This window comes from Urocampus carinirostris, chromosome 16, assembly GCF_059441175.1.
Source record: "Urocampus carinirostris isolate Australia breed hairy pipefish chromosome 16, RoL_Ucar_1.0, whole genome shotgun sequence".
NCBI classification, from domain to species: domain Eukaryota; kingdom Metazoa; phylum Chordata; class Actinopteri; order Syngnathiformes; family Syngnathidae; genus Urocampus; species Urocampus carinirostris.
The window spans coordinates 31,792,510-31,816,251 of NC_142364.1; the positions used below are offsets into that span (position 1 = coordinate 31,792,510).

At 42.2% G+C, this 23,742-nt stretch overlaps 1 protein-coding gene across 7 annotated transcripts in view; it reads left to right on the plus strand.

The window, feature by feature from the left end:
• whrna (whirlin a) overlaps positions 1–23,742 on the plus strand; it is a 220,340-nt gene that overhangs the window by 78,018 nt on the left and 118,580 nt on the right. For all 7 annotated transcript variants that reach the window (XM_088355838.1, XM_088355841.1, XM_088355844.1 and 4 more), the window contains exons 3-4: positions 4,730–4,948; positions 12,086–12,211. In XM_088355838.1, the coding sequence (XP_088211964.1) occupies positions 4,730–4,948; positions 12,086–12,211 (345 nt within the window). The remainder of the gene's footprint in view (positions 1–4,729; positions 4,949–12,085; positions 12,212–23,742) is intronic.

Sequence of the window (23,742 nt, forward strand, 5' to 3'; positions counted from 1 at the left end):
GTTTTATTACTTTTGGATCTTATATTGTATGGGTAGATTTGAAAACAGTGAAATTAAAAAACGAATGGGGTCCAACCTCACCCAGACCCAATCTCCAGCGTAAATTGAGTCTATTATATTGGTGACATTTTTAGGGGTGTCCGAAATTCACTCAAAGTGACCAACAATGTATTCTGAAAAGTAGGGATTATTGATATTCATTCAACTGGTGGATATAGAACACAACTAATTACAAGTATGACTATTAATTTAGTACATTGACTTTATTGTTTTAATAAGTAATACGGAGAGCTTACAAGTCTCCTTAGGAGCTAATGAAGACTCCTAATGAAACACACTCAAATATCAGTCCATAGTGAAGTGCAGGGTTGAATGTTGCCTTCTTTGTGCGTTCATCGTTTGACCAGAATTGACCATTTTTTCTTTTCATGGCCTGAGTCTCATGGTAAGGCAGCACATTAACGTCATTATTGTAATTCAATTTATGATACAGAAGGCTGACTAGTCTGTTATGAGGGGTTGAGAGAGACATACCATATATTTCAGCTCAGTAGCCTAGATGGTAAGGCGCCCGCTTTGAGACTGGGAGGTCGGTGGTTCGCGCCCCGGCCGAGTCATTCCTAAGACTTAAAAAGTGGTCGGCGGCGCCCTCTGTTGGCTGCGGCTGCATCGGCTCGCTACAACGGGTCAGGTGCAATCGACATTTCGTTCTGTGTACATTGTTACACAGAATGACAATACAAGGAAATTACTACTAATTACTTACTACTATTTCGAAGACAAACTTCAGCAAAACGCCAAACCCGCTCTCCAGACAAAAGCTAACTCTTCAGCCCATTTCATTTTATTTTGTGTCATTTGATGATTTAAACAAATCTGAGAAATCAATAAAAATGCAAGAACCTGTGTCCCAAATCAATATAAATATACCACTTAAAAATCAGCTTTGTCCTACATAATGGTTTCAAAACAAGGTGTGAGCAAAGTTTGTTTGGAAAAATGTCACAAAATATTGCAAACGAGGATACCAATGTATTTACGTTAAGTACAGACGGGCGAGGATAAAGCATTTTGTATAGCTCCACCCATTCCCTCCGCTCAACCAATTAAATTGCTCTAGGTGCCTTGCAAGCGCTTCTAGGTATTCAAAATATGTTATATGACTTTTCATCATAAAGTGTCTCAACAATGAAGATAGATTGTTTAATGACCTTCCATGTAAAAAATTATTTTGCGGTTTACAGCCAAAACAGGTTCTGTTAGTGTGACAACTTGACTGTAAATTGTAGTTAAAATTATGTCCTATATGTTCTGGACTGAACTTTATTGGCAGTCAGCATTGTCCTGGCTTCCCATGTGTGACAATTTGTTCCATTTCAATTGCTTCGTATGCATATTATATTGTATCTTCGAGACATATATGGCTCGTAAGCCATAGGTTCCTGACTCTGGGTTGAGGAAACTTCAGCGACTGGACACTTATACGCTGATGACATTGAAAGAGAAGTATAGCGTTTTTGATAGATAACTTCCATTTCTGCAATTATGATGTATAAATTGAGGACTCGAGTTGTGGGTGAAAAATGTGGTTATAATAAAGAATTAAGTACTTTTAAAATTCTTGCTTTGCTCCTGTTATGTATTATATGAATTTTGTTGTAAAAGAAAAAATGGACCAATCTCTCTTGAAGCCCACATACGTCACCAGTGTGTTTTATGTTTAGTGTTTAGAGCACATGTATTGTGGAAAAGACCAGCTTGTCTTTAAAGCCGCAGTGTTTAAAATGTATCAAACAAATTCATCTTTTAGTCAGTAATTTATGGTGTAGATTATAGCAGATTAACAGTACTGATCAATAAACCCGGTTTTAAGATAATCAACCTATTTAAATAATCAGGAATTATTCCATAGCGTGTCATAATGAAATATTTGCCCAAAACACTGAAGACAGATTGTTGCATTATCTTTTCTTGCTTACCTCAAACAAAGGGGGGCCCTCGGAGGAGGGATGTGTGTAAGGCAGCTCATGACCGCACAGGAAGCTGAAAAAAACAGGTCTTTATCCCTTTTGGCGGTTGATGTTGAGGCTGTTCTTTTCGATGGGGATGGAGAGAACTGTGGGCTATCCAAGACTCGTGGCTCTGGGTTGGTCAGGCCCCAGGCCTGGGGACCTTGGTCGGCAATCTTAGTCCCGGCCGGCGAAAACCATCCCACCACCCCCTGAGAGGGGGTCTTCTATGCAGGAGGAGCGTTTGGAAGAGGATATAAGAAAACCTGTTCGAGTTTCCCTTTTTTGAAGTGACGATGTAGCGGTCACCGGAGGCGTGTCCTGTGACTGGTGGAAGTTCCTGGATGCTTTCCAAAAAAGTTCTTCAATCAGTGAAAATATTCCCATTATCAACAATCATTAAATTGTTGATAATGGGAAATTTTTCATTTGGACAACCAATGAAATAAATCATCTAACCTGAAACATGATACATATGCAAATCATTCATCTTTTGATTACAGATTTGGGGTGTTGGTTTTTGTTCAACAGGGAACCGTTTTTTATCATTGCTCCCTTCATTATACATTATACAGCTGGAGAGTCTGGTCACTTCCTGTGAATGCATGAAATGTTTGTCTTTCGAGGTGTTGGCATAGTCAGTGGTTAGGGGAAATGGATATGTAGCAGTGTAGTTCCTGTACAATTGATTGCCTTGCTATGAAATGTAACCGAGTGTTTGAAAATGAATGGCCAATTTATTGTGGTTGTAGAATGAATTGTCCGGATGTCAGGATTCTCAAAGTAATTTTGTTTAAAGCATTATCCTTATATTACACGAATCTTTTCAAACTGTGCAATTTTTCCAACTCATTTTGCTTACAAACCTCCAACAGTGCATGACCACGGGCTTTGATGAATAAGTGATGCGCTTTGCAAGTTTTCATCTGCCAGTGTTGAGTAAAGTATGCTTTTGTGTATAGAATAAATTGTTCCCCTTTGGGGTGTTGGTTTTTGTTTCACAGGGAACCGTTTTTTATTATTGCCAACTAGCTTGTGTTTTCTCACTTACCCTTTGCTTAGTGCTTTACTTGGAAAAGTGGATGACTTTCATCCTCACGGGAAAACACGTATAGAAATGTTACAAATTCCCGCTTTCTTTTTCCCCAGACTCCATTTATCTGCTAATCCTTTTTTGTTTTGTTTTCTACACCTTTTGCGTGTCACTTCGGAGTTACCACTTAATGACTCAGAGCCTCATGCTGAAGAATGGTTTATACTAAGAAGTAGATTAACGTTAGCCATATTTTTGTATTATTGTGCTAACCGCAAGAGCCCATCATGTCAACAAGTCCAACATCGACAGGACCAATGCGGCACAGTGGCAAGCTATCGGAATTAAACGCTTCTTATAGCTTCCAATGATAACAGTAAATAGATTAGTAGTGGAGAAAACAGCCATCAAAATGTCTGATATCAGGATATTGACCAACAATGAAAAGATACCTAGAGCTTTCAAAGCAGTTTTGTAACACTTAAGTATAAAATCTTGCTTTAATTTTCTTTTTTACACTACTGCAAGAATTTAGCCTTTGTATAAACATCACAGTGTTGTCCAGAATATTCTGCCCATAAAAAGCGTATTGAGATGCAAACTAAGTTTGGCTCTGGGCCGGATCCAGACTTTCTGTTTTCAGACGGGCCGGACTAGTAAAAGAATGTCTACTCCAAATGTTTAATTTTGTTTTTCAGTATCATGCGTTATCATTTCGCCTTATTAGTAACCAGCCCTACATAATATAATCAGAGATGACAAGGAATCCTTTCTAAACATGTTAATTTACAAACAATTGGGAAGAAAAGATGTTCATGTTTGGCATCAAGTGTTTTAACTAGTTTATTTCAACAGTTGAGTGAATGTAGTTTTATACTTGGACAAATTCACTATGCTATACAACTTCAACACTGCCCTCAAAGGGCTGGAGCACATTTAGTTTGCATATATTTTAAAAATCATTACATTTGATAGATATTACCTAGACACTCGCTTCAACATTTGTGTTTGGCACCGGGTAAAAATAGTGTGATGATAACATAAGATCAAATGCCTTTTCTTGTGTTATCTGTATCACTCGTGGTGTAATAGGTTAGGATTATTGGTTAGGTCTATCACCACAGCGACCAGAGTTTAATTCCTTTTGTATGAAACGTTAAGTGATTTTGGTCAGTGACATTTTTTGACTGATCAAACATGACACTAATACAAACCGTTAGTGTATAAAATGCTCAAAGGTTAAATAAGGTAGCTCTTACTATAGTTTTAATACCATGTGCCTTATAGTCTAGTGCGCCTTATATGTTAGGGTCTACGAGAGGGCGCCTAATTGGTTTGTAATTGGGGCATGTTTGTCCAATCAGCCCACACCTGTCGCTAACTAACCTTGCCCTGCATAAGGATATTTTTGTAAAGCCCTCAGTGTCGAGAGAATTCCATTCTCCGCCATTATCTTTTACCAGCCCATCCTATTTTCTGAGGTTTTATTGCTGTTTTTGATACTTTTTTTTCTGAGCGCATTGCAATCCTTCCCACTTCCTGCATCTGGGTCCACCGCAAAATCACATTACATAGAAAAAATATATATGACAAAATTGATTTTTTTTTTCAAGCGACCGCAAACTTTTCAACAGTGGTGTATGACATATCGTTTTATAATTTCATAATTTCCTTTTCATTTCTTCAGGTGCTGAAGGGCAATAAAAAGCTAAACCTCTCCGTACGTTCAGTGGGGAGGATTCCAGGTGGCTATGTCACCAACCATGTTTATACATGGGTTGACCCTCTGGGCCACAGTGTGTCACCTCCTCCTGACCTGCCAGAACATCACAACGCCAGCCTCAGAAGAAGTGACAGCCAGAGGCGAAGCAACATGCAACTCCTGCAGGAAGGAGATGAGAAAAAGGTGAAAAAAACACTAAAAGAAGAACTGGATGCCCTAGTTCTGGGGTGTCAAACTCATTTAGTCTTGGGGCCACATTCTTACAGGATCAAACATGTAAATTAATGGCATAGATAGTACGCCTTAGTTTTTTTGGAGACTCACAGTTCTGATCACTACTAATGACTGTCGTGCTACGCTAACACCAAACCTCGAAAATTTAGCGAAGTGACATGTCAGCATTTAGAATAAAAAATAAATCAAAGTGCGGCATCTTGTTGTAGCCATGGCAAATCAACCAGTTGAAATCCCTGTCATAGACTGACTTGAAATAAGTTTAATCGAAAAATAAAGAATTTTAAAGGGACACTGTGTATTATTTGACCTCTAGATGAGGTTGTATGGCTGTCAAACTCATTTTAGCTTAGGGGCCACATGGTAGGAACAAAAAAAATTCTCAGGGGCAAGAGTAGTAAATTAATGACATAAAAAGTGTGCCTTTGCTGGAAGGCTGGGGGTCTTTTCGGAGGCTCACAATTAAATTCTGGGGCATGTAAGATTTCATTCTAAAACAAATATTGAGGTTTTTTTTCGTCAATATTTTTTTCCCCACACTAAGGGCCCGGTCACACAGCCTTTCACGGGCGTATCGAGGCTGAATCACGGCCAGAAATTTCTGCCCGTGAAGCAGACGCTGTTGGACGCTTTGAGATCGCGATACAGACGAGATACAGCCGTGCTTTACACGCGGCAAGAAATTCACACGCGGTTGGTCGCGCGAAAAAGTTTTGCGCTGCTCAAAACTTTAGACCACGGGTAACCGCGGGCGACACACGTGGTACACACGAGGTAATGACGCGGTACAGACGTGCTACGGCCGCGGCCAGGGCGTGGTTACACGCGGGTAGGACGCAAAATTTTAGCGGGTAATCGCGGGTGGAGCACGGTCATAGCACGTTTGTTCTGTGCCTGTATCGCGGTGTTATCACGTGAATTAGCGTGTGTAACGCGTGTGACGGTCAAACGCCTTTCTCCGCGTATATACAGCGCGATTTGCCGAGCACACATCAGTTGTGCTCGAGACGTCAAGGGCTGAACATGGATCCTTGTCACCGTAGTGACCTCGTCTTAATCCATTTTTATTTCTTGACATTTCTTTTCATTTCATAACAAGATAATAAAATAAAAATGAAAAACTATTACAATAATAACATATTGGCTTCTTCTTCGGTGCCATAGCTTGAAATCTTTATCTTCACGGGACTGTGTCTTGAGCGGTTATGATTTCTACAGCCCGGCTCGGCAGCTTTTATACCCGTGGTCCACACGCGGAAAGGACGTGGAACTGACGCGATGAGGAAGCGGAACAGTCGCCGGCGTCTGTTTTGCGGGCATACCACGGATGAACAGCGGGTTGGCCAACTTTGCGCATTTTCTACCGCGGGCAACCACGGGCAAAAAAAAAAATCGCAAAATTTTACCCGCGATACAGATGCAAAAGGCTGTGTGACTGGGCCCTAAGATTTAATCCTTTCTTGTGTTGATCAACAGTGTATCTGTTAAAAAATAAAAAAAAAAACAAAAAAAACAACAACAATCAAATTGATCTCCACGACAACGTATTTAAATTAGGAAAACTTATGCAGTCTGTAAATTTATGAAAGGTAGCACACTAATTTAAACAATCTGTTTAAAGATTTAAAGACTTTTTGCCTTCATTTTTTATTCAAAACAACACTTGAACATGGGAACTTGGCTGTTAGATTTCATATCTTTAATAGAAAGGAATAAAAGCTTATTTAAACTTCTGCTAATTTTTTTTGTTTTGTATTTTTACTTTTTTGATGTGGGTGGATCATGTGACTCCTTTCTCATTGCTACATCATTCTTTTACTTTCCCTACATTTCTTCAGTAGATGACTGTTGAGCACGTCTGCCTAACAGTTTGGAGGTCTAAGGGGCCGGTCACACAGACATTTGCGGCTGAATCACGGCCAGAAATTTCTGCCTGTGAGGTGGACGCTATTGGACGCTTTGAGATCGCCATACAGACGAGATACAGCGGTGCTTAACACACAGTCTGAAATTCGCGCGCGGGTGGCAGCGTGAAAAAGTTTTGCGCTGCTCAATTCTTCAGATCGCGGGTACACAGCCTTTCACGAGCGTATCGAGGCTGAACCACGGCCAGAAATTGGGCGCTGTTGGACGTTTTGAGACCGCCATATAGACGAGATACAGCAGTGCTTTACTCGCAGTCGGAAATTCACACGCGGTTGGCCGCGCGAAAAAGTTTTGAACTGCTCAAAAGTTTGAGCACGTGTTAAACCGCGTGCCGCACACGTGGTCAACACGGGGTAATGACGCGGAAATGACGCGGAACGACGTGCTCTGGCCGCGGCCAGGGCGTGGTTACACATGGGTAGGATGGGAAATTTCAGCGGGTAATCGTGGGTGGAGCATGGTAATAGCATGTTCGGCGCCTGTATCGCGGTGTTATTACATGAAATTAGCGTGTTACGCGTGTGACAGTCAAACGCCTTTCTCCGCGTATATACAGCGCGATTTGCCGAGCACACGTCAGTTGTGCTCGAGACGTCAAGGGGGTGAACATGGATCCCCGTTAGCGTAGTGACCTCGTCTTAATCCATTTTTATTTCTTGACATTTCTTTTCAAGATAATAAAATAAAAATGATGCCATAGCTTGAAATCTTGATCTTCACGGGACTGTGTCTTGAGTGGTTATGATTTCTACAGCCCGGTGTTATCCGAGAAATGCATCCCTGCCGAGATTTGCATCCCCTCGCTACTACAACCACTTTTACCTCGTTTTATCTCACTTTTAGGGAATGTAATGGCGGACATATAACCAAAACCACTTCGTCTTGCATTTGTTGGGAATGTAATACAACTTAAACCATTCCGTCTTTGTTTTTGTTGTGAACGTAATCGAACAGTAAATCCTCCCCTCCTCGCGTGAACGCGCATTCTGCTGCGCTTCCAACAAAAGCGTTCGTATTCTATATAAAACGCTTATTAAAACAATAAAGCGAGCTAATTATAACAATTGGGAGATCCTAGTCTATATAACGCGTTTATTTAAACAATAAAGTGCGATCGCGGATGAAAAAGTCAAAAGCGATCGCAGCACAATGCGCGTTCACGCGAGGGGGTGGGGGTGTTGCGTAGGAGTCGGATTTGGGCACAACACCGGCTCGGGAGCTTTTATACCCGTGGTCCACACGAGAAAATGACGCAGAAATGACGCGATGAAGAAGCGGAACAGTCGCCGGCGTCTGTTTTGCGGGCATACCACCGATGAACAGCGGGTTGGCCAATTTTGCGCATTTTCCATCGCGGGCAACCACGGGCAAAAAAAACGCAAAATTTTAGCCGTGATTCAGGGCCCGGTCACACAGCCGTTTGCGTCCGGCGACTGTTCCGCATCCTCATCGCGTCATTTCCGCGTCATTTTCTCGTGTGGACCACGGGTATAAAAGCTGCTGAGCCGGCGTTATGCCGAGAAATGCATCCTTGCCGAGATATGCATCCCCTCGCTACTACAACCACTTTTACCTAGTTTTATCTCACTTTTATATCACTTTTAGGGAATTTAATGGCGAACATATAACCAAAACCACTTCGTCTTGCATTTGTTGGGAATGTAATACAACTTAAACCATTCCGTCTTTGTATTTGTTGTGAATGTAATCGCCGTATACAAATCACTTTTGAGCAGGTAACATGTTTATTTTGCCTTTTTCTATTCAAATCGCTCGTATTGAAACTGTTATGCACTCTACCATAAAGCTTATTTCTGCATAATAAGCTTTACGGTAGAGTGCATAACAGTTCTCAAAAGTGATTTATATACGGTGTGCATTACCGTTCGATTACGTTCACAACAAAAACAAAGACGGAATGGTTTATGTTGTATTACATTCCCAACAAATGCAAGACGAAGTGGATTTGGTTATATGTTCACCATTACATTCCCTAAAAGTGAGATAAAACGAGGTAAAAGTGGTTGTAGTAGCGAGGGGATGCAAATCTCGGCAGGGATGCATTTCTCGGCATAACACCGGGCTGTAGAAATCATAACCGCTCAAGACACAGTCCCGTGAAGATCAAGATTTCAAGCTATGGCACCGAAGAAGCCAATATGTTATTATTGTAATAGTTTTTCATTTTTATTTTATTATCTTGTTATGAAATGAAAAGAAATGTCAAGACATAAAAATGGATTAAGACGAGGTCACTACGGTGACGGGGATCCATGTCCACCCCTTGACGTCTCGAGCACAACTGACGTGTGCTCGGCAAATCGCGCTGTATATACGCGGAGAAAGGCGTTTGACCGTCACACGTGTAACACGCTAATTTCACGTAATAACACCGCGATACAGGCACAGAACATGCTATGACCGTGCTCCACCCACGATTACCTGCTGAAATTTCGCGTCCTACCCATGTGTAACCACGCCCTGGCCGCGGCCAGAGCACGTCGTTCCGCGTCATTTCCGCGTTATTACCTCGTGTGCCCCCGCGGTTAACACGTGGTCTAAAGTTTTGAGCAGCGCGAAACTTTTTCGCGCGGCCAACAGCGTGTGAATTTCCGACCGCGTGTAAAGCACTGCTGTATCTCGTCTATATGGCGATCTCAAAGCGTCCAACATCGTCTGCTTCACGGGCAGGAATTTCTGGCCGTGATTCAGCCTCGATACGCCCGTGAAAGACTTGGTGACCGGGCCCTAAAGTTTTGAGCAGCGCAAAACTTTTTCGCGCTGCCAACCGCGTGTGAATTTCCGACCGCGTGTAAAGCACTGCTGTATCTCGTCTGTATGGCGATCTCAAAGCGTCCAACAGCGTCTGTTTCACAGGCAGAAATTTCGGAAAAGACGGAATGGTTTAAGTTGTATTACATTCCCAACAAATGCAAGACGAAGTGGTTTTGGTTATATGTTCGCCATTAAATTCCCTAAAAGTGATATAAAAGTGAGATAAAACTAGGTAAAAGTGGTTGTAGTAGCGAGGGGATGCATATCTCGGCAAGGATGCATTTCTCGGCATAACGCCGGCTCAGCAGCTTTTATACCCGTGGTCCACACGAGAAAATGACGCGGAAATGACGCGATGAGGATGCGGAACAGTCGCCGGACGCAAACGGCTGTGTGACCGGGCCCTGAATCACGGCTAAAATTTTGCGTTTTTTTTGCCCGTGGTTGCCCGCGATGGAAAATGCGCAAAATTGGCCAACCCGCTGTTCATCGGTGGTATGCCCGCAAAACAGACGCCGGCGACTGTTCCGCTTCTTCATCGCGTCATTTCTGCGTCATTTTCTCGTGTGGACCACGGGTATAAAAGCTCCCGAGCCGGTGTTGTGCCCAAATCCGACTCCTACGCAACACCCCCACCCCCTCGCGTGAACGCGCATTGTGCTGCGATCGCTTTTGACTTTTTCATCCGCGATCGCACTTTATTGTTTAAATAAACGCGTTATATAGACTAGGATCTCCCAATTGTTATAATTAGCTCGCTTTATTGTTTTAATAAGCGTTTTATATAGAATACGAACGCTTTTGTTGGAAGCGCAGCAGAATGCGCGTTCACGCGAGGAGGGGAGGATTTACTGTTCGATTACGTTCACAACAAAAACAAAGACGGAATGGTTTAAGTTGTATTACATTCCCAACAAATGCAAGACGAAGTGGTTTTGGTTATATGTCCGCCATTACATTCCCTAAAAGTGAGATAAAACGAGGTAAAAGTGGTTGTAGTAGCGAGGGGATGCAAATCTCGGCAGGGATGCATTTCTCGGATAACACCGGGCTGTAGAAATCATAACCACTCAAGACACAGTCCCGTGAAGATCAAGATTTCAAGCTATGGCATCATTTTTATTTTATTATCTTGAAAAGAAATGTCAAGAAATAAAAATGGATTAAGACGAGGTCACTACGCTAACGGGGATCCATGTTCACCCCCTTGACGTCTCGAGCACTCTCTCGAGAAATTTCTGGCCGTGATTCAGACGCAAACAGCTGTGTGACCGGGCCCTTAGGTTCAACTCCCGTTGCTTGATTGAAGTTTGCATGGTTTCCCTGTACCTGAGTCGCTAAGATTGAGTCTGAGTGAAATATTTTAAGTCTCTCTGTGCCCTGCAATTGCCCTGCAAGTGTGTTTCCAGCCCAATGTCCATGATCATCCGGGATGGGCTCCAGTAACCCTGAGACCTTAATGAAGATAATTGGCTGGGAAATGAATAAATCAATTAATAAATATTCTCACCAATGTTTTACTCAAAAGGGAAACATAACATAATTGCCCACACCTAAAGAAATATATTCAAACAAAGTCACTATTTCAAATTTGTCATCACAAGAGCGATAGTTTCTCTAGCGTTCAGTGAGCAATGCATTGGAAAAACTACAATTAAAATCATAAAACAATCCAAAAGAGAAATACTATTTAATAACAGGCACCGTATTACCTATTGAGTGGGGCAAAACCAGCCCTCTAGATCAATAAACCACAACCTTTTCCGTACCTCGGACCTGTTTAACCCTTTAACATTCCGCCGGCCCGCCAATAAGCTGTCAAAATGTTCAGAAGCAAATACGTGTCTGTACAATGTCACCGTTCACTGAAATACAGATTATTGGAAAGCTTTAATTTTAGGGATTCAAAATATGCCCACCATTCAAAAATGTACTCTTCACAGAAACATCGCAATCAGTCAAGATACCCGAAAACTATAAATTCGGCATAACTCACAAAAGACGTCATCTTGCGGCAATGAAATCCAATGATAGCACATCCACGATAGTCTTGTGAATCCAAACGTTTGAAATATTTACTCCACAACACCCGATTATGCCAAATGACTAAAAAAAATCAGCAGAAAACATCTCTACATACATTTGGTGGAAAACCCAATTTGGCCTAATGTCACCGAGACCCCCAAATCTAGTCTAGTGCTTAGTTCCACCCCAAGTTCAGACCAGTATGCCTCGGCTTGTGCTCTGCAGCCAATTCTTACTTATGCAAGAGTTGTTTTTCTTCAATTAAAGAACAAGATTTATTTTTTCTTAAAACTGACTATTAAAATGTAAACATTTTACAAGTGACTTGATCTCTTTGTACCACTTAACTGTCTCTAATAGGTCAACTTGGTTTTGGATGATGGTCGTTCTTTGGGCTTGATGATACGAGGGGGAGCAGAGTACGCTTTGGGGATTTACATCACTGGAGTGGATCATGGATCTGCAGCAGAGTGTGGAGGGCTCAAGGTAACATCACTTGTCTTTATTACTTTGACTTATTTTGATCTTTTTATCTTACTACTGGGATTCTATATAGGACCATATTCATTCTCGCTCCTACAAAGTTGTCAGATATTAATGTTGAAAAAACTCGCTTTTACGCTACCGTTCATAAGTTTAGGGTCACACAGACAATTTTGTGTTTTTCATAAAAAAGTTACACCTTTATTTCTCAAATCAGTTGTCCAATGTCTCTCTTCTTTTGTCCATATGAATCTCTTGCTTTCATTGGCTGGTCTCAGATATGGCTTTTATTTGCCAGCTCGCCTTGAAGGCCAGCATATCAGAGTCGCCTTTTCATTGTAGATGACGACACTGATGTTTTATGGGTACTTTACAACCAGGTTGGAACATACATGGCATCTAATGTACTTTTACAAATTATTGGTTGTGTCTCCAACTTCTTTCCTACTCTCGTTAGAGCCTGTTTGTGCTGTTCACTGAAGGTAGCAGTACACACCATTGCAAGAAATTTTGTTCAGTGTATTGCCAATTCCTTGCATGGAATAGCCTTTATTTTTTAACATGTTTAACATGAAATTTATCTAATTCTTGGCATTCTAAAAGTTTAATCACACTCACAATTGTATTCTCCTTATACTCGACTAGCTCAAAGGAAGGTCAGTTTAATTGCTTCGCTAACCAACTAATCCTTTTTAATCTTTGCTAACATTATAGCACAAGGGTTTGCTATTTTTCCATTAGGCTTGTAACACAATCAGCAAACAAGATGTACTATTCGAAGACTGGAGTGCTGATGTCTGAGCCTCCCTACACCTATGTCAGGGTCAGCAACCCGCGGCTAGAGAGCCGCATGCGGCTTTTTAGCGCTGCCAAGTCGCTCCCTAGCGCTTTTCCAAAAATGTTTATTAATTGAAAAAGATGTGGGATAAAAATATATTTTGTTTTAATACATTTTCTGTAAAAGGACAAACCTGACACAAACACTCTCAACGTTTCCCAATGCTGTAAAACATTGTAGAATAATTACTACATTTCAACTAGGGCTGTAATTATGAGACGCGAGGAAAGTTAAGATGGTTCAAATTAGCGGGTGGGGTGTGACGGGTTAGACTGCCACTCTCTTTGGTGTTGGGTTGTAAAATCACTGGATACAGGTTGTCGCCTCAATAGCCGCATACACTACATTGTAACGTGGAGTCCAGGCTCTCAGGCTTAAACTCCTGCCCTGAGTCTTTAGATGCAATGCAAAACTCATTTCTCCTCTGCTTGTTTTCCTTTTTCTCCGCTGTCCACTGTGTTAGAGGAGCTCTGCCTTTTAAAAGGGCAGCATCATAAGCCATTCAGTTTTAAACAATTCGTGGAGTGTGTGATCTGCCATGGACCCCGAAAGTAACAGAGAAACATAACTGCACATAAATGAAAATTGCACTGTATTATTGGGATTTTATTTACATTTTCGAAAAGCTGCTATTTTTTCATACATGTATAAATGGCTCTCTTAACATTTTGTGTTACCAACTCCTATGGAGATATTGCATTAAAAACAGACAGTTCCAGCTCAAACAGTTGTTGATACGTTTCATGTTATCTTTGTTGAAAGAACAGTGCTTTTCCTTCAAAAATAAGGACAATTCTAAGCAACCTTTCACTTTTAAACGGTAGTGTATGTGAGTCCTACAACTTTCAGAGCACTCATGCTCAATTTGCTTCCTTCACAGAAAACACATTTTATACTCCAATAGTGAGCAAACACACTCTTTCAATATACAATCTGTGTCACATTTAAAAAATCTCATTTGCAATGATTACTGAACTGGGAGTCGACAAAATCAGAGCAAATTTAGAACATTAAGTTCGAACATGCACATAAAAAAAATAATTCATAAGACTTCAACAAGAGGTGAATCTGAATGACTGAAATATTGATCAATATTTTAGTCATATTCTTAAACAATAATTGGGTGCGGTTTGATTAGTTAGGATGTGTGGGTACACGACATTTGTTGCCAAATCAATCATTTTTACCATACCGATCCACTGATCAGTAACATACTTTTGGATCATTTTTGTGTTATTTGTTGCTTTGATGCAATATTATAATTCCACAGAGAAATCTTTGTTTCATTTTTTCCACAAAGGAAACCTTTTTTTGCAGGCTGCTAGGTTTTAAAAAGAGTCAAAATTAACTGAGCGTAACATTCATCCGTTAAAGCTTGCTCTTTTTGTCTTGAAGGAGAGACGGACAGACAGACTCATCCATTTCAAAATTTGAGATTGTGTGTAGTTCATGCACTCTCAAATATTTCCATCCCTGCATGTATCCTTCACCCATACATGCATTTGTCCTATGTGTCGTTTCTGCTGATCCTATTTGGCATCACAGGGAAGGTGACAAAGTACATCCACGGCCTAGCCAATCAATCACCGGAGTGACACACAAACACAACCATTGTCAATCACATTCAAATCCTCAACCAACAGAGGAAAGAGACGTCCTCAAACCTCACAGATGAAATAAGTGAAAGTACCTGAATAATATCCATAATATGGTTGCCATACTAATAAGTAATAGCTCCGCAAATGTACGCATTTTGGGGCTAGTATCTGTACAGTAAACAATTAAATACATTTACTGTTTATATTAATGGGTACATCTGTTTAAACAAACTGCTTCCAAATATGTATTCCTTCGATCCTTGAACATGGTTACAAGATTGCACAGTGCTATGATTGTTTTTAAGATGGCCATTACAAATTTTTTTAAGTGCAGGGATTTCAAACTCATTTTAGCTCAGGGACCTCATTGGAGAAAAACACTCTCACAAGGGCTGGACTTGTAAATTGGTGGCATAAAAAGTGTGCCTTAGCTCTAGGGTTCATTTTAGAGGTTCACAATTCAATTGTAATTCAGGAGTGTAAGATTCAATTACAAATCAAACAATGATTTTTTTTTTCCCTTAATATTTTAATTCCTTCTCTAAGATATAATCTCTCGTAGTGTTTGTCAAATTTGCAATTGTAGAAATAGCAAAATAACAATGGAATTAATTTCCACTACAGTTTATTCAACTCAGGGAATGATTTTTTTTTTACACCAATACTAATTCAAGTCCAAATGATTTATTGGTTTAAAAGTATATTTCTGCATTTTATTTATTTCATTCATTTATGAAAACTTTGAAGGTTACGTGAGTAAGTAACGTAAGTAAAATACCATTGGAGTGGGTGTTTCATTAAATGTTCTCTGGTTGATAACTAGTAGTCCACAAACACAGCCGCGGCACCTGGCTTTGGCGACATCCAGTGGACATATCTAAAACTGCTGGTAATTGATTTGATGCAGCTTATTTTTATTTTGTGCTTTTCTCAGCAATGTATTTACAGGCTGCATTTAATCATTTGGCAGGCCAGATCCGCCCCACAGGCCTTATGTTTGACACCTCTGGTCTAGCGTGTTTGCCAATCATGCTTGTGCTGCTGCTCCAAGCAACTAGTGAATTTCAGTTAAGTTTGACTTTTGACTTCTGTTTCTACATATGCACATTTATACCAACACATTAGATGCAAACAGCAGACGTTACAGAATACCCAGGCGCATGTATTTCTTGTTTCTTTCTTTTTTTTCTTCTTTCCCACTGAAATTTTAGAAAAATGAATCGATAAAAACTACTTTCATGGAAGCTTGTGTAAGAATTGATAACAGTCCAAATAAATCATAAACACAGGTGCAAAAGTGATTTTGAGGATTTTCCTCTCAAATACATCGAATAGCTCAAAAAGACACTACCTGTATGCCAATTCCTTCAGGCCTGGTTCGATTTCCTCTTTATTTTTAAGTTGCTAGAAAACAAGGTCGACCATTCATAGGCATGCAAAATGAGCAAGAATTACCGTATTTTCCTTCAAAATTAGCCATAAGGTGAATGGAATTCAACAACTTTAAGAGCTAGGGTAGCGTGAAAAAAAAGTTACTTTTTCTCCCCTTGTGAGTAACAGCAGCGGGCATTAGTTTGTATGGCGTTGTCATGTACAGCATCATCGCTCCGTATGGGGCACGCCCTGGCATGCTACGCTTCAACAGGCCACTATGCAATGTGAATTAATGCAAGTACTTATGGATATTTACTATGGGCCATGCAAAAAAATAGGGTAATGTTTACCAGTGCTTAAAAAAAAAGAAAAGAACTTCCTGCAACTGAACATGTAAGCTTCATATTCATAATCATAGTCGTTTTTACCCAATGCCTATATAGGAAGATTTTTTTGTCAAACGAAAATATGCGCCATTTTTTTCAAAACCTAAAAATCATAGGTCTTGATAATTGCACAAGCAATATTAAAAGCTGCATGTGTACACTGCAGATATATTTGTAGCTGTGCAAAATACATGATTACACTGGATTTCTTCTTTCAATAGTCCTGGAGAGATAGAAAAATTTGAAAATCCTTAAAAGTGCTTGAATTTGGCCATAAAAAAGTGCACGTACCCTATTTACTTTTACTTTTCGAAGATACTGCTCCCAATATTATTTTAAACTGATGTTTTATCTTCTATTATTTTTACACTATCAGGATGGCACTTTGTACTTGTGCATTTGATATGCTACACTGAAGAATTCTATTCACCATACTTTCCGGCATATAAGGTTAGGTTAGGTTATTGCTCCAGCGAAGGTCGGGGGGTCCCGTCCTTGTGCGTTGAGCCGACCAGATGAACCAGGTTTTTCCAATGCTGGCGGTCTTGTGCCAGCTGTTCTGCATCCTCTACGGCAACTCCGTGTTGTTGGAGGTCGCCCGCAACGACGTCGAGCCATCGAGTGCGGGGTTTCCCTCGTGGTCGTCTCCAGCCTGCGGACTTTGGGTCAAACTGGAGAATGGCTCGTGTCGGATGGTCTGGTGGTAGACGAAGGACATGGCCAAACCAGCGGGTGCGGCGTTGTGCGACCAAGGAAGATGCTTGGGGCTGGCACGTGCGGGCTCTGAGCTCTTTATTGGAGACTCGCTGGGGCCACCTGATGTTCTCGATGGTTCTGAGAGCCCTGCTATCAAAACCATCGATTCTTGTGGCCAGGGTGTCGTTCAGGGGCCATGTTTCTGAGCCATAAAGCAGGATAGGGAGTACGGCGAGGTTGTAAATGCGGAGCTTCGTCTTGCGTGCGATGGTCTGGTGCCGCCAGAGTGGTTTCCAGAGAGACTGCAGAGCAGATGCTGCCAGGGCTCTTCTGCGGAGAATCTCTGGTTTTAGGTCCCCGTTGTCTGTCACCATGGACCCCAGATATACAAAGCTCTTGACAGGCTCTACGATGTCGCTACCAATTTGGATGGGAGGTGGATCTGGTCCATCACCGACATACATGAACTTGGTTTTCGTCCAACTCACTTGCAGGCCAAGCCGCGCTGCCTCTTCGCTGTAAATGCCCAGAGCGTCTCTCAGCTGGCTGTAGGAAGTGCTGAGAATGATGGTGTCGTCAGCATACTCCAGGTCAGTCAGGTGGTAGTTGCCGAAAGACACTCCGGGGATGCGCTCACTAACCCTGAACATCAGATGGTCGATGATGCAATTAAAAAGGTCGGGAGCAGCCACACAGCCTTGGCGAACGCCGCTGGAGATAGCAAACCAGTCGGAGTCAATGCCGTTGATACGGACACAGCTCTCTGTGTTGCTGTAGAGCAGCTTGAACAGGGCTATGATCTTGGGTGGTGCTCTGAGAGCTTGGAGGATGTTCCACAGTGAAGAGTGGCAGACGGTGTCAAAGGCGGCCTTCAGATCAATGAATCCGATATATAGATGGCGATCTTTACGGAATTCACGGGTCTTTTCTATCAGCAAACGGACGGCAGAGATGTGGTCCGTTGTGGAGCGGTTGGGCATAAAGCCAGCCTGCTGGGGACGGCGGCAGCTTCTGATTGCTGGAAGGGCACGGCTGAGCAAGATCCTGGTAAAGACCTTGCCCGGGATGGAGAGTAAGGTTATGCCTCTGTGGTTTCCACAGACAAGCCTGTCGCCCTTGCATTTCCAGAAGGGCAAGATGACTCCTCTGGTCCAGTCGGTGGGCAGCTGCTCCGATTCCCACACCTGGTTGAATAGGCGGGTTAGCCACTCCACCATGCCATCACCGCCGGCCTTGAGCATCTCGCCGGTAATGGCACAGATGCCGGGGGCTTTCTTGGTGTTCAGCTTCTTCAGAGCAGCTCTCACTTCCTCGGGTGTTACAGGGTCTGTGCAGCAGGTGTCGTTAGGAGGTGCTGTGCTCGCAGCCCCTAGGAGGGTGGGATCAGCCGGGATGGTGCTGTGCTGCAAGAGGAGGCTAAAGTGCTCCTTCCAGCGCTCGAGGCAGTTGGCTTCTGTCATGATGAGGTTGCCGTCTGAGTCCTTTACCAGGGCTGTCTTTATGTGTGGGCCGCTACGGGCTTGGCGTAGTAGACTGAATACGCGGCTCATGTTGTTGTTGTTGGCCGCGGACTCAAGCTGTTGGGCTTCTGCCTGCCAAAACCTCTCCCTATCTTCAGCAATGGCCACATTGCGCAGGCGATTCAGTCTCCGATACTCTGTGAGGTCGCCTCGGAGTCGGGCCTCACGCCGCTGGTCTATGATGTTTAGTGTCCTCTCTGATATCCAGGGCTTTCTCGGGGAGGATCGCGGGCGTCCGAGGACATTGTGAGCAGACTGGAGGACACTTTCCTTGAAGGCCGCCCAGTCTGTCAGCTTGTCAGGAGCCAGGGTATCAAGAGAGCGGCGGATGGAGCAACTGAAGTCTCTGGCGATGTTGGGGTCGCTGAGTCGGGAGGAGTCGGGGCGAGGCAGAGTCTTGTGCTGGTTGGCTCGGAGCTTTAGCTTGAGCTGGGCCACCAGCAGACGATGGTCTGTGTTGCCAAGCTGTGCTCCTCTGAACACCCGGCAGTTGGTTACAAACGACTTCCAGCGTCGTGATATCAGGATGTGGTCCAATGCCTTCCTGGTTCTGCCATCTGGGCTGTACCACGTCCAGTGATGGATGCATTTCCGGGGAAACCAGGTGTCAGCAACACAAAGGTTGTTTTGGTGGCAGAGGAGGAGGAGGCGGTTGCCATTGTCGTTTGTTGTGCTGTCAACGAAGGTGGTGCCGACAGGTGAGCCGGGGGACCGATCATTGCTGGATAGAGTGGCGTTGGCATCAGTGAGGATGATGGTGACGTCGTGTGGTGGGGCTTGGTTGACAGCCTGGTGGAGTTGGTCAAAGAACGCGTCCTTCGCATCCTCATCAGCGACATCGGTGGGGGCGTAGGCGACGATCACTGTCATCTTGCCGTGATGGTGGAGGAATCGAGCAGACAGTAGTCTGTCGCTTATTGGTGTCCAGCTGATGAGGGACCTCCGGAGGGCTTTTGGAATGGCAAGAGCCACACCGTAAAGGCCGGTCCGACTCTCGGGGCCACTCCAGATGTAGCAATGGTTGCCAGCTGTTGTTTCACCATTGCCTTGCCATCGTACTTCACAGAGCCCTGCCATGGTGATGTTATAGCGACAGAGCTCTCGGGACAGCAGGGTGGCAGCTCCGGGGCGAAGGAGTGTCTGGACATTCCAGGTGGCGACACGGGTCTTATGACGAAGATCGATCCGTACTCGTTGGTCGGGGGCAGGCTGGGGTCCGTTACCGTGTTGGTCAGTCCGGCTTCTTTCTCTGGTCAGTTTCGTAACAAAGTGTGTTTCTCCTGGGTGAGTTGTTAGCCCTCCGCAGGATAGTCGGTTGGTGGGGCTGCCACCTCACAGCGTACCGACACGCTGGGGTCTTTGTTTGTCTGGAACCTACCCCGGAGACCGGCCCGCCATGGGTGACCCTACCAGGAGCAAGCTCCCGACGGTATCGCTCTCCAGGGTCACTGGAACACGCAAGCCCCCTCGCCGCATCAAGGCCAGACCCATCCGAGGGGGCATATAAGGCGCATTCTTAATTGTTTTTTGTTTTTACAGGTGCGCCTTATAGTCTGGATAATATGGTACTTGTAGACAGTAATTCCTAATATGTATTTTATTTTATTTTGAAGTGGACTGGTTTAACCAAGGGGCAGCACGGCGGCACAGTTCTGAGGTCATGAGATCGAACCTCCTGTGTGGAGTTTGCATGTTCCTCCGGGCACTCCGATTTCCTCCCACATTCCAAAAATATGCATGTCAGGTTAATTGGCCGGTACAAATTGTCCCTAGGTGTTAATGAGCGAGCAAATTGTCTGTCCCTGTGTGCCCTGCAATTGGCTGGCAACCAGTTCAGGTTGTCTCCTGCCCACTGCCCGGAGATAGCTGGGATTGGCTCCAGCTCCCCCGTGACCCTACTGAGGATAAGCGGTGCAGATAATGGATGGATGGATGGTTTAACCAAAAGACTGCTGATAATTACGGCCTCCTTTCAAATGCTCGCCGCAAGCTTATTCTCCCAAAGATATGGATGGTTGCTATGGATACCACACTAGTAACCGTGGGTGCTGATAACACTGGTTATGGAATGGATGACCCGTCAACAAACAAAAAGAAATTATATGGTATTTAAAAGGTTGCACACTTGAATGACTGCATACAGAGTGTAAATTTCCTCATTAGCTGTTTTTTCTATGACGCATTTTACCACAATCTTATCTATTAGTGTCATCAACGCATTTAGAATGTGAGTTTGATCCCTAGTTTAAAAAATGTGTTGTAACGCAGTATCAAATTACAGCAGAGACTGGAGCCTCACAAGAAAATTCAGTTCTGAAAAAAAAAGTCAGGCTTCATGGTAAAAACATGCACGTATAATTACTCTAAATTCCGGGCTATAGAGTGCACATGATTAAAAACCGCATGCACAATTTTAAGGAAGCCGCACCGGATTTTTAGCCACAGGCTTAAACAGCCATAAAAACAAACTCATTCACATCCATTTTTTTCAATGTCTAGTACAGAAAAGTAACACATTGTATTCCGATTTGGACACTCATTTGTGTACTGTCGCAGCTTCTTAAGTAAATAGTGCAACAGTCAATATTGATTAAATTAGCAAAAACATATACGCAGGAGTGTGAGAAAAGCATTCTCGAAACAAAACTTGATGTACTGCACTGACTAAAATTTCAGATGCGCGTACAATCACAACAGCCTGTGACAGGCTGAGCCATGCACACTATCTTAAGCTCTCCCATTCCTTGCGCACATTACAAAGTGTAATAAGGAGACCAAGTATTAATGATGTAAAAAAGCATTATATTAATGTGCCTATACTATTATAACTAAGGAGTTGTATAAATAGCTTAATTTTTTTTAATGTTTGCTGTTTTAGATTGCACAGAAAAAAAGTTCAAATAAAGTAAAAATCTTGCACATAGTGTTGCTGATTTCATTTCTTGTCTTATTTCATTTAACAAAAACACACACACATGTGTTACGTTACAATGAGCTAGGCTCTCAGTGATTATATGGTATGCACAAAGTATGTTCACAATTTCCAAAAAAGTATTAGGGCAGAAGTGCATTGGGGAAAGGGGAAGTCATGGCATTGGTCTTAAGTGAGATAATAATTAGCTTTGGTCAAATGTGTTAAATACAGTTTACCCATTTAAGAAAGGGCATTTTGGAAAAAGTTCATCAGAGTTCAGATTTCTTTCTTTGAGGGCATCATAAATATATCCGGATGTAATCGCAGCGTTTTGTTGGTGAAGCGCATGCCTTGTGGAAAACAGCAGCTCGCTGTTTTTCTCTGTAATACCACCAAAAAAAAGAATAATCCTTATCATATTTAGAGCCGTAGTGTCGCAAAAAAGTAGTGGCTTGTGGTCCGTAATTCACGGCAATATTGTCTAAAGCAAGGTCTCCAATCTGGTGCTGAAAATAGCTCACCAGGGCTGGTTCATTGTTAATTTTTAGTAAAATGTTTTTGAAATGAAAATGAAATGATCTGCATTTATATAGCGCTTTTCAAGTCAATGACTTCCCAAAGCGCTTTACATTGTGCTTCACATTTCCCAATAGCGGCCGTTATCTGTGCAGCCATGTAAGGCTCTAACCTGCTTATTGGGGGTATTGGGGGTTAATTGTCTTACCCAAGGACACTTCGGCATGTAAAACGGACAAGCCGGGATTCGAACTGGGATCCCTTAATGCTAAAACGATCGCTCTACCTCCTTGAGCTACTGCCGCCCAAGTCTTGTTTCCAGCCCTTCTATAGCCCTTAATTACAAGAATTCTCAAATAGATGTACAGACTATTACAGACTACAGACTATTATTACAGTGTATTATTTTTATTTATTCTTTTTACAGTTATATTTGGGGTCGACTGAGTCTATTTAAATCTACTTCCAATAATTAACATGTTAATAAGACAGTAATAATATTGTAACAACATAATGATTACGTGATAAGTTGTTATTTTTAAATGCAAACTTGGTGCCTTTTGGACTAATTGGTAACGAAAAGTGTGGAGACCCTTTGTCTAATGGATGGGTCGGAGGTATTGTTTATGTTATACCTTCGGAAGTTATCAAACTAGTTCAAGTTGCTAATAAGCTTTTGTTGCCTATTATTTTGTTTTGACTTGTGAAATTTTAACCATTGTATTTTAAAAATCCTTGTTGTCTGAAAAATATTGCCTATAAAGAAAACTTAAAAATTTTAAATTTGTTTGCATATTTGTTTTGATTGTTGTAGAAAAATAATTCAAGTCTCTCAACTGAGAACCACGCAGAAGGTCAGAGCTTCCCAATACCCTATTGTTACCATTAAGCTGGTTCTGCTTGATTTCATTAAAGTTGGAAAGAAAAGGTCATTTCTGCAGTGACTTCAGAACAATAGTCATGTAAAGAATAATAAAATAGGGAGGTGTTTTATAATCAGTGTTTTTATTGCTTCTTTTTTTTTTCATTTTGGAATGAGAATAGATCACCTATAGAAATAAAAATTAAAAATAATACATTAAAAAAAAGTAACAACTTTTTAACAAATAGTGCATAGTTGCAATGAAATGAAAAATTTGGGCTGAAACCATATCATTAAAATATGAAAACCTGGCCAAAAACTGAAACATACAAATAAAAAACTAAATTAAATTAAAAAAGACCTTTTATTTTGCACTGACTCGCTAAAAAAGGTATTACAGACGCTCCCCTACTAACGGCCATTCGACTTACGCAAAACGGCAGATACGATCATCCACCCCGAAGAAGAAATCCGGCTTCTACTTCCTAGTTCGTGTGTAAACACACTGCACTTTATCTCAAGCGCGCTAAGAACTTTGACATTTTTATTGTTTGATATCTCGTGCATCCATTTCATATCGTTGGTGTAAAGTGTAAAGAGGCGAGCCGTTTCTTTTGAAATAAAAGCAGAATAAGAGAGCTTCATGCGGTTGGGAAAATGATTGGATCGCTTTTTTTTTTTAAACATACACTCCATACAAACTATAGCACTGAAGCAACTTACGAACAAATTCAACTTACGAACGATCACCGTAAGTAGGGCAGCGCTGATATGATATAACTGATTGGCATATTATTTGATGCTGATTTTAAGTACTTTCTTGTAGGACA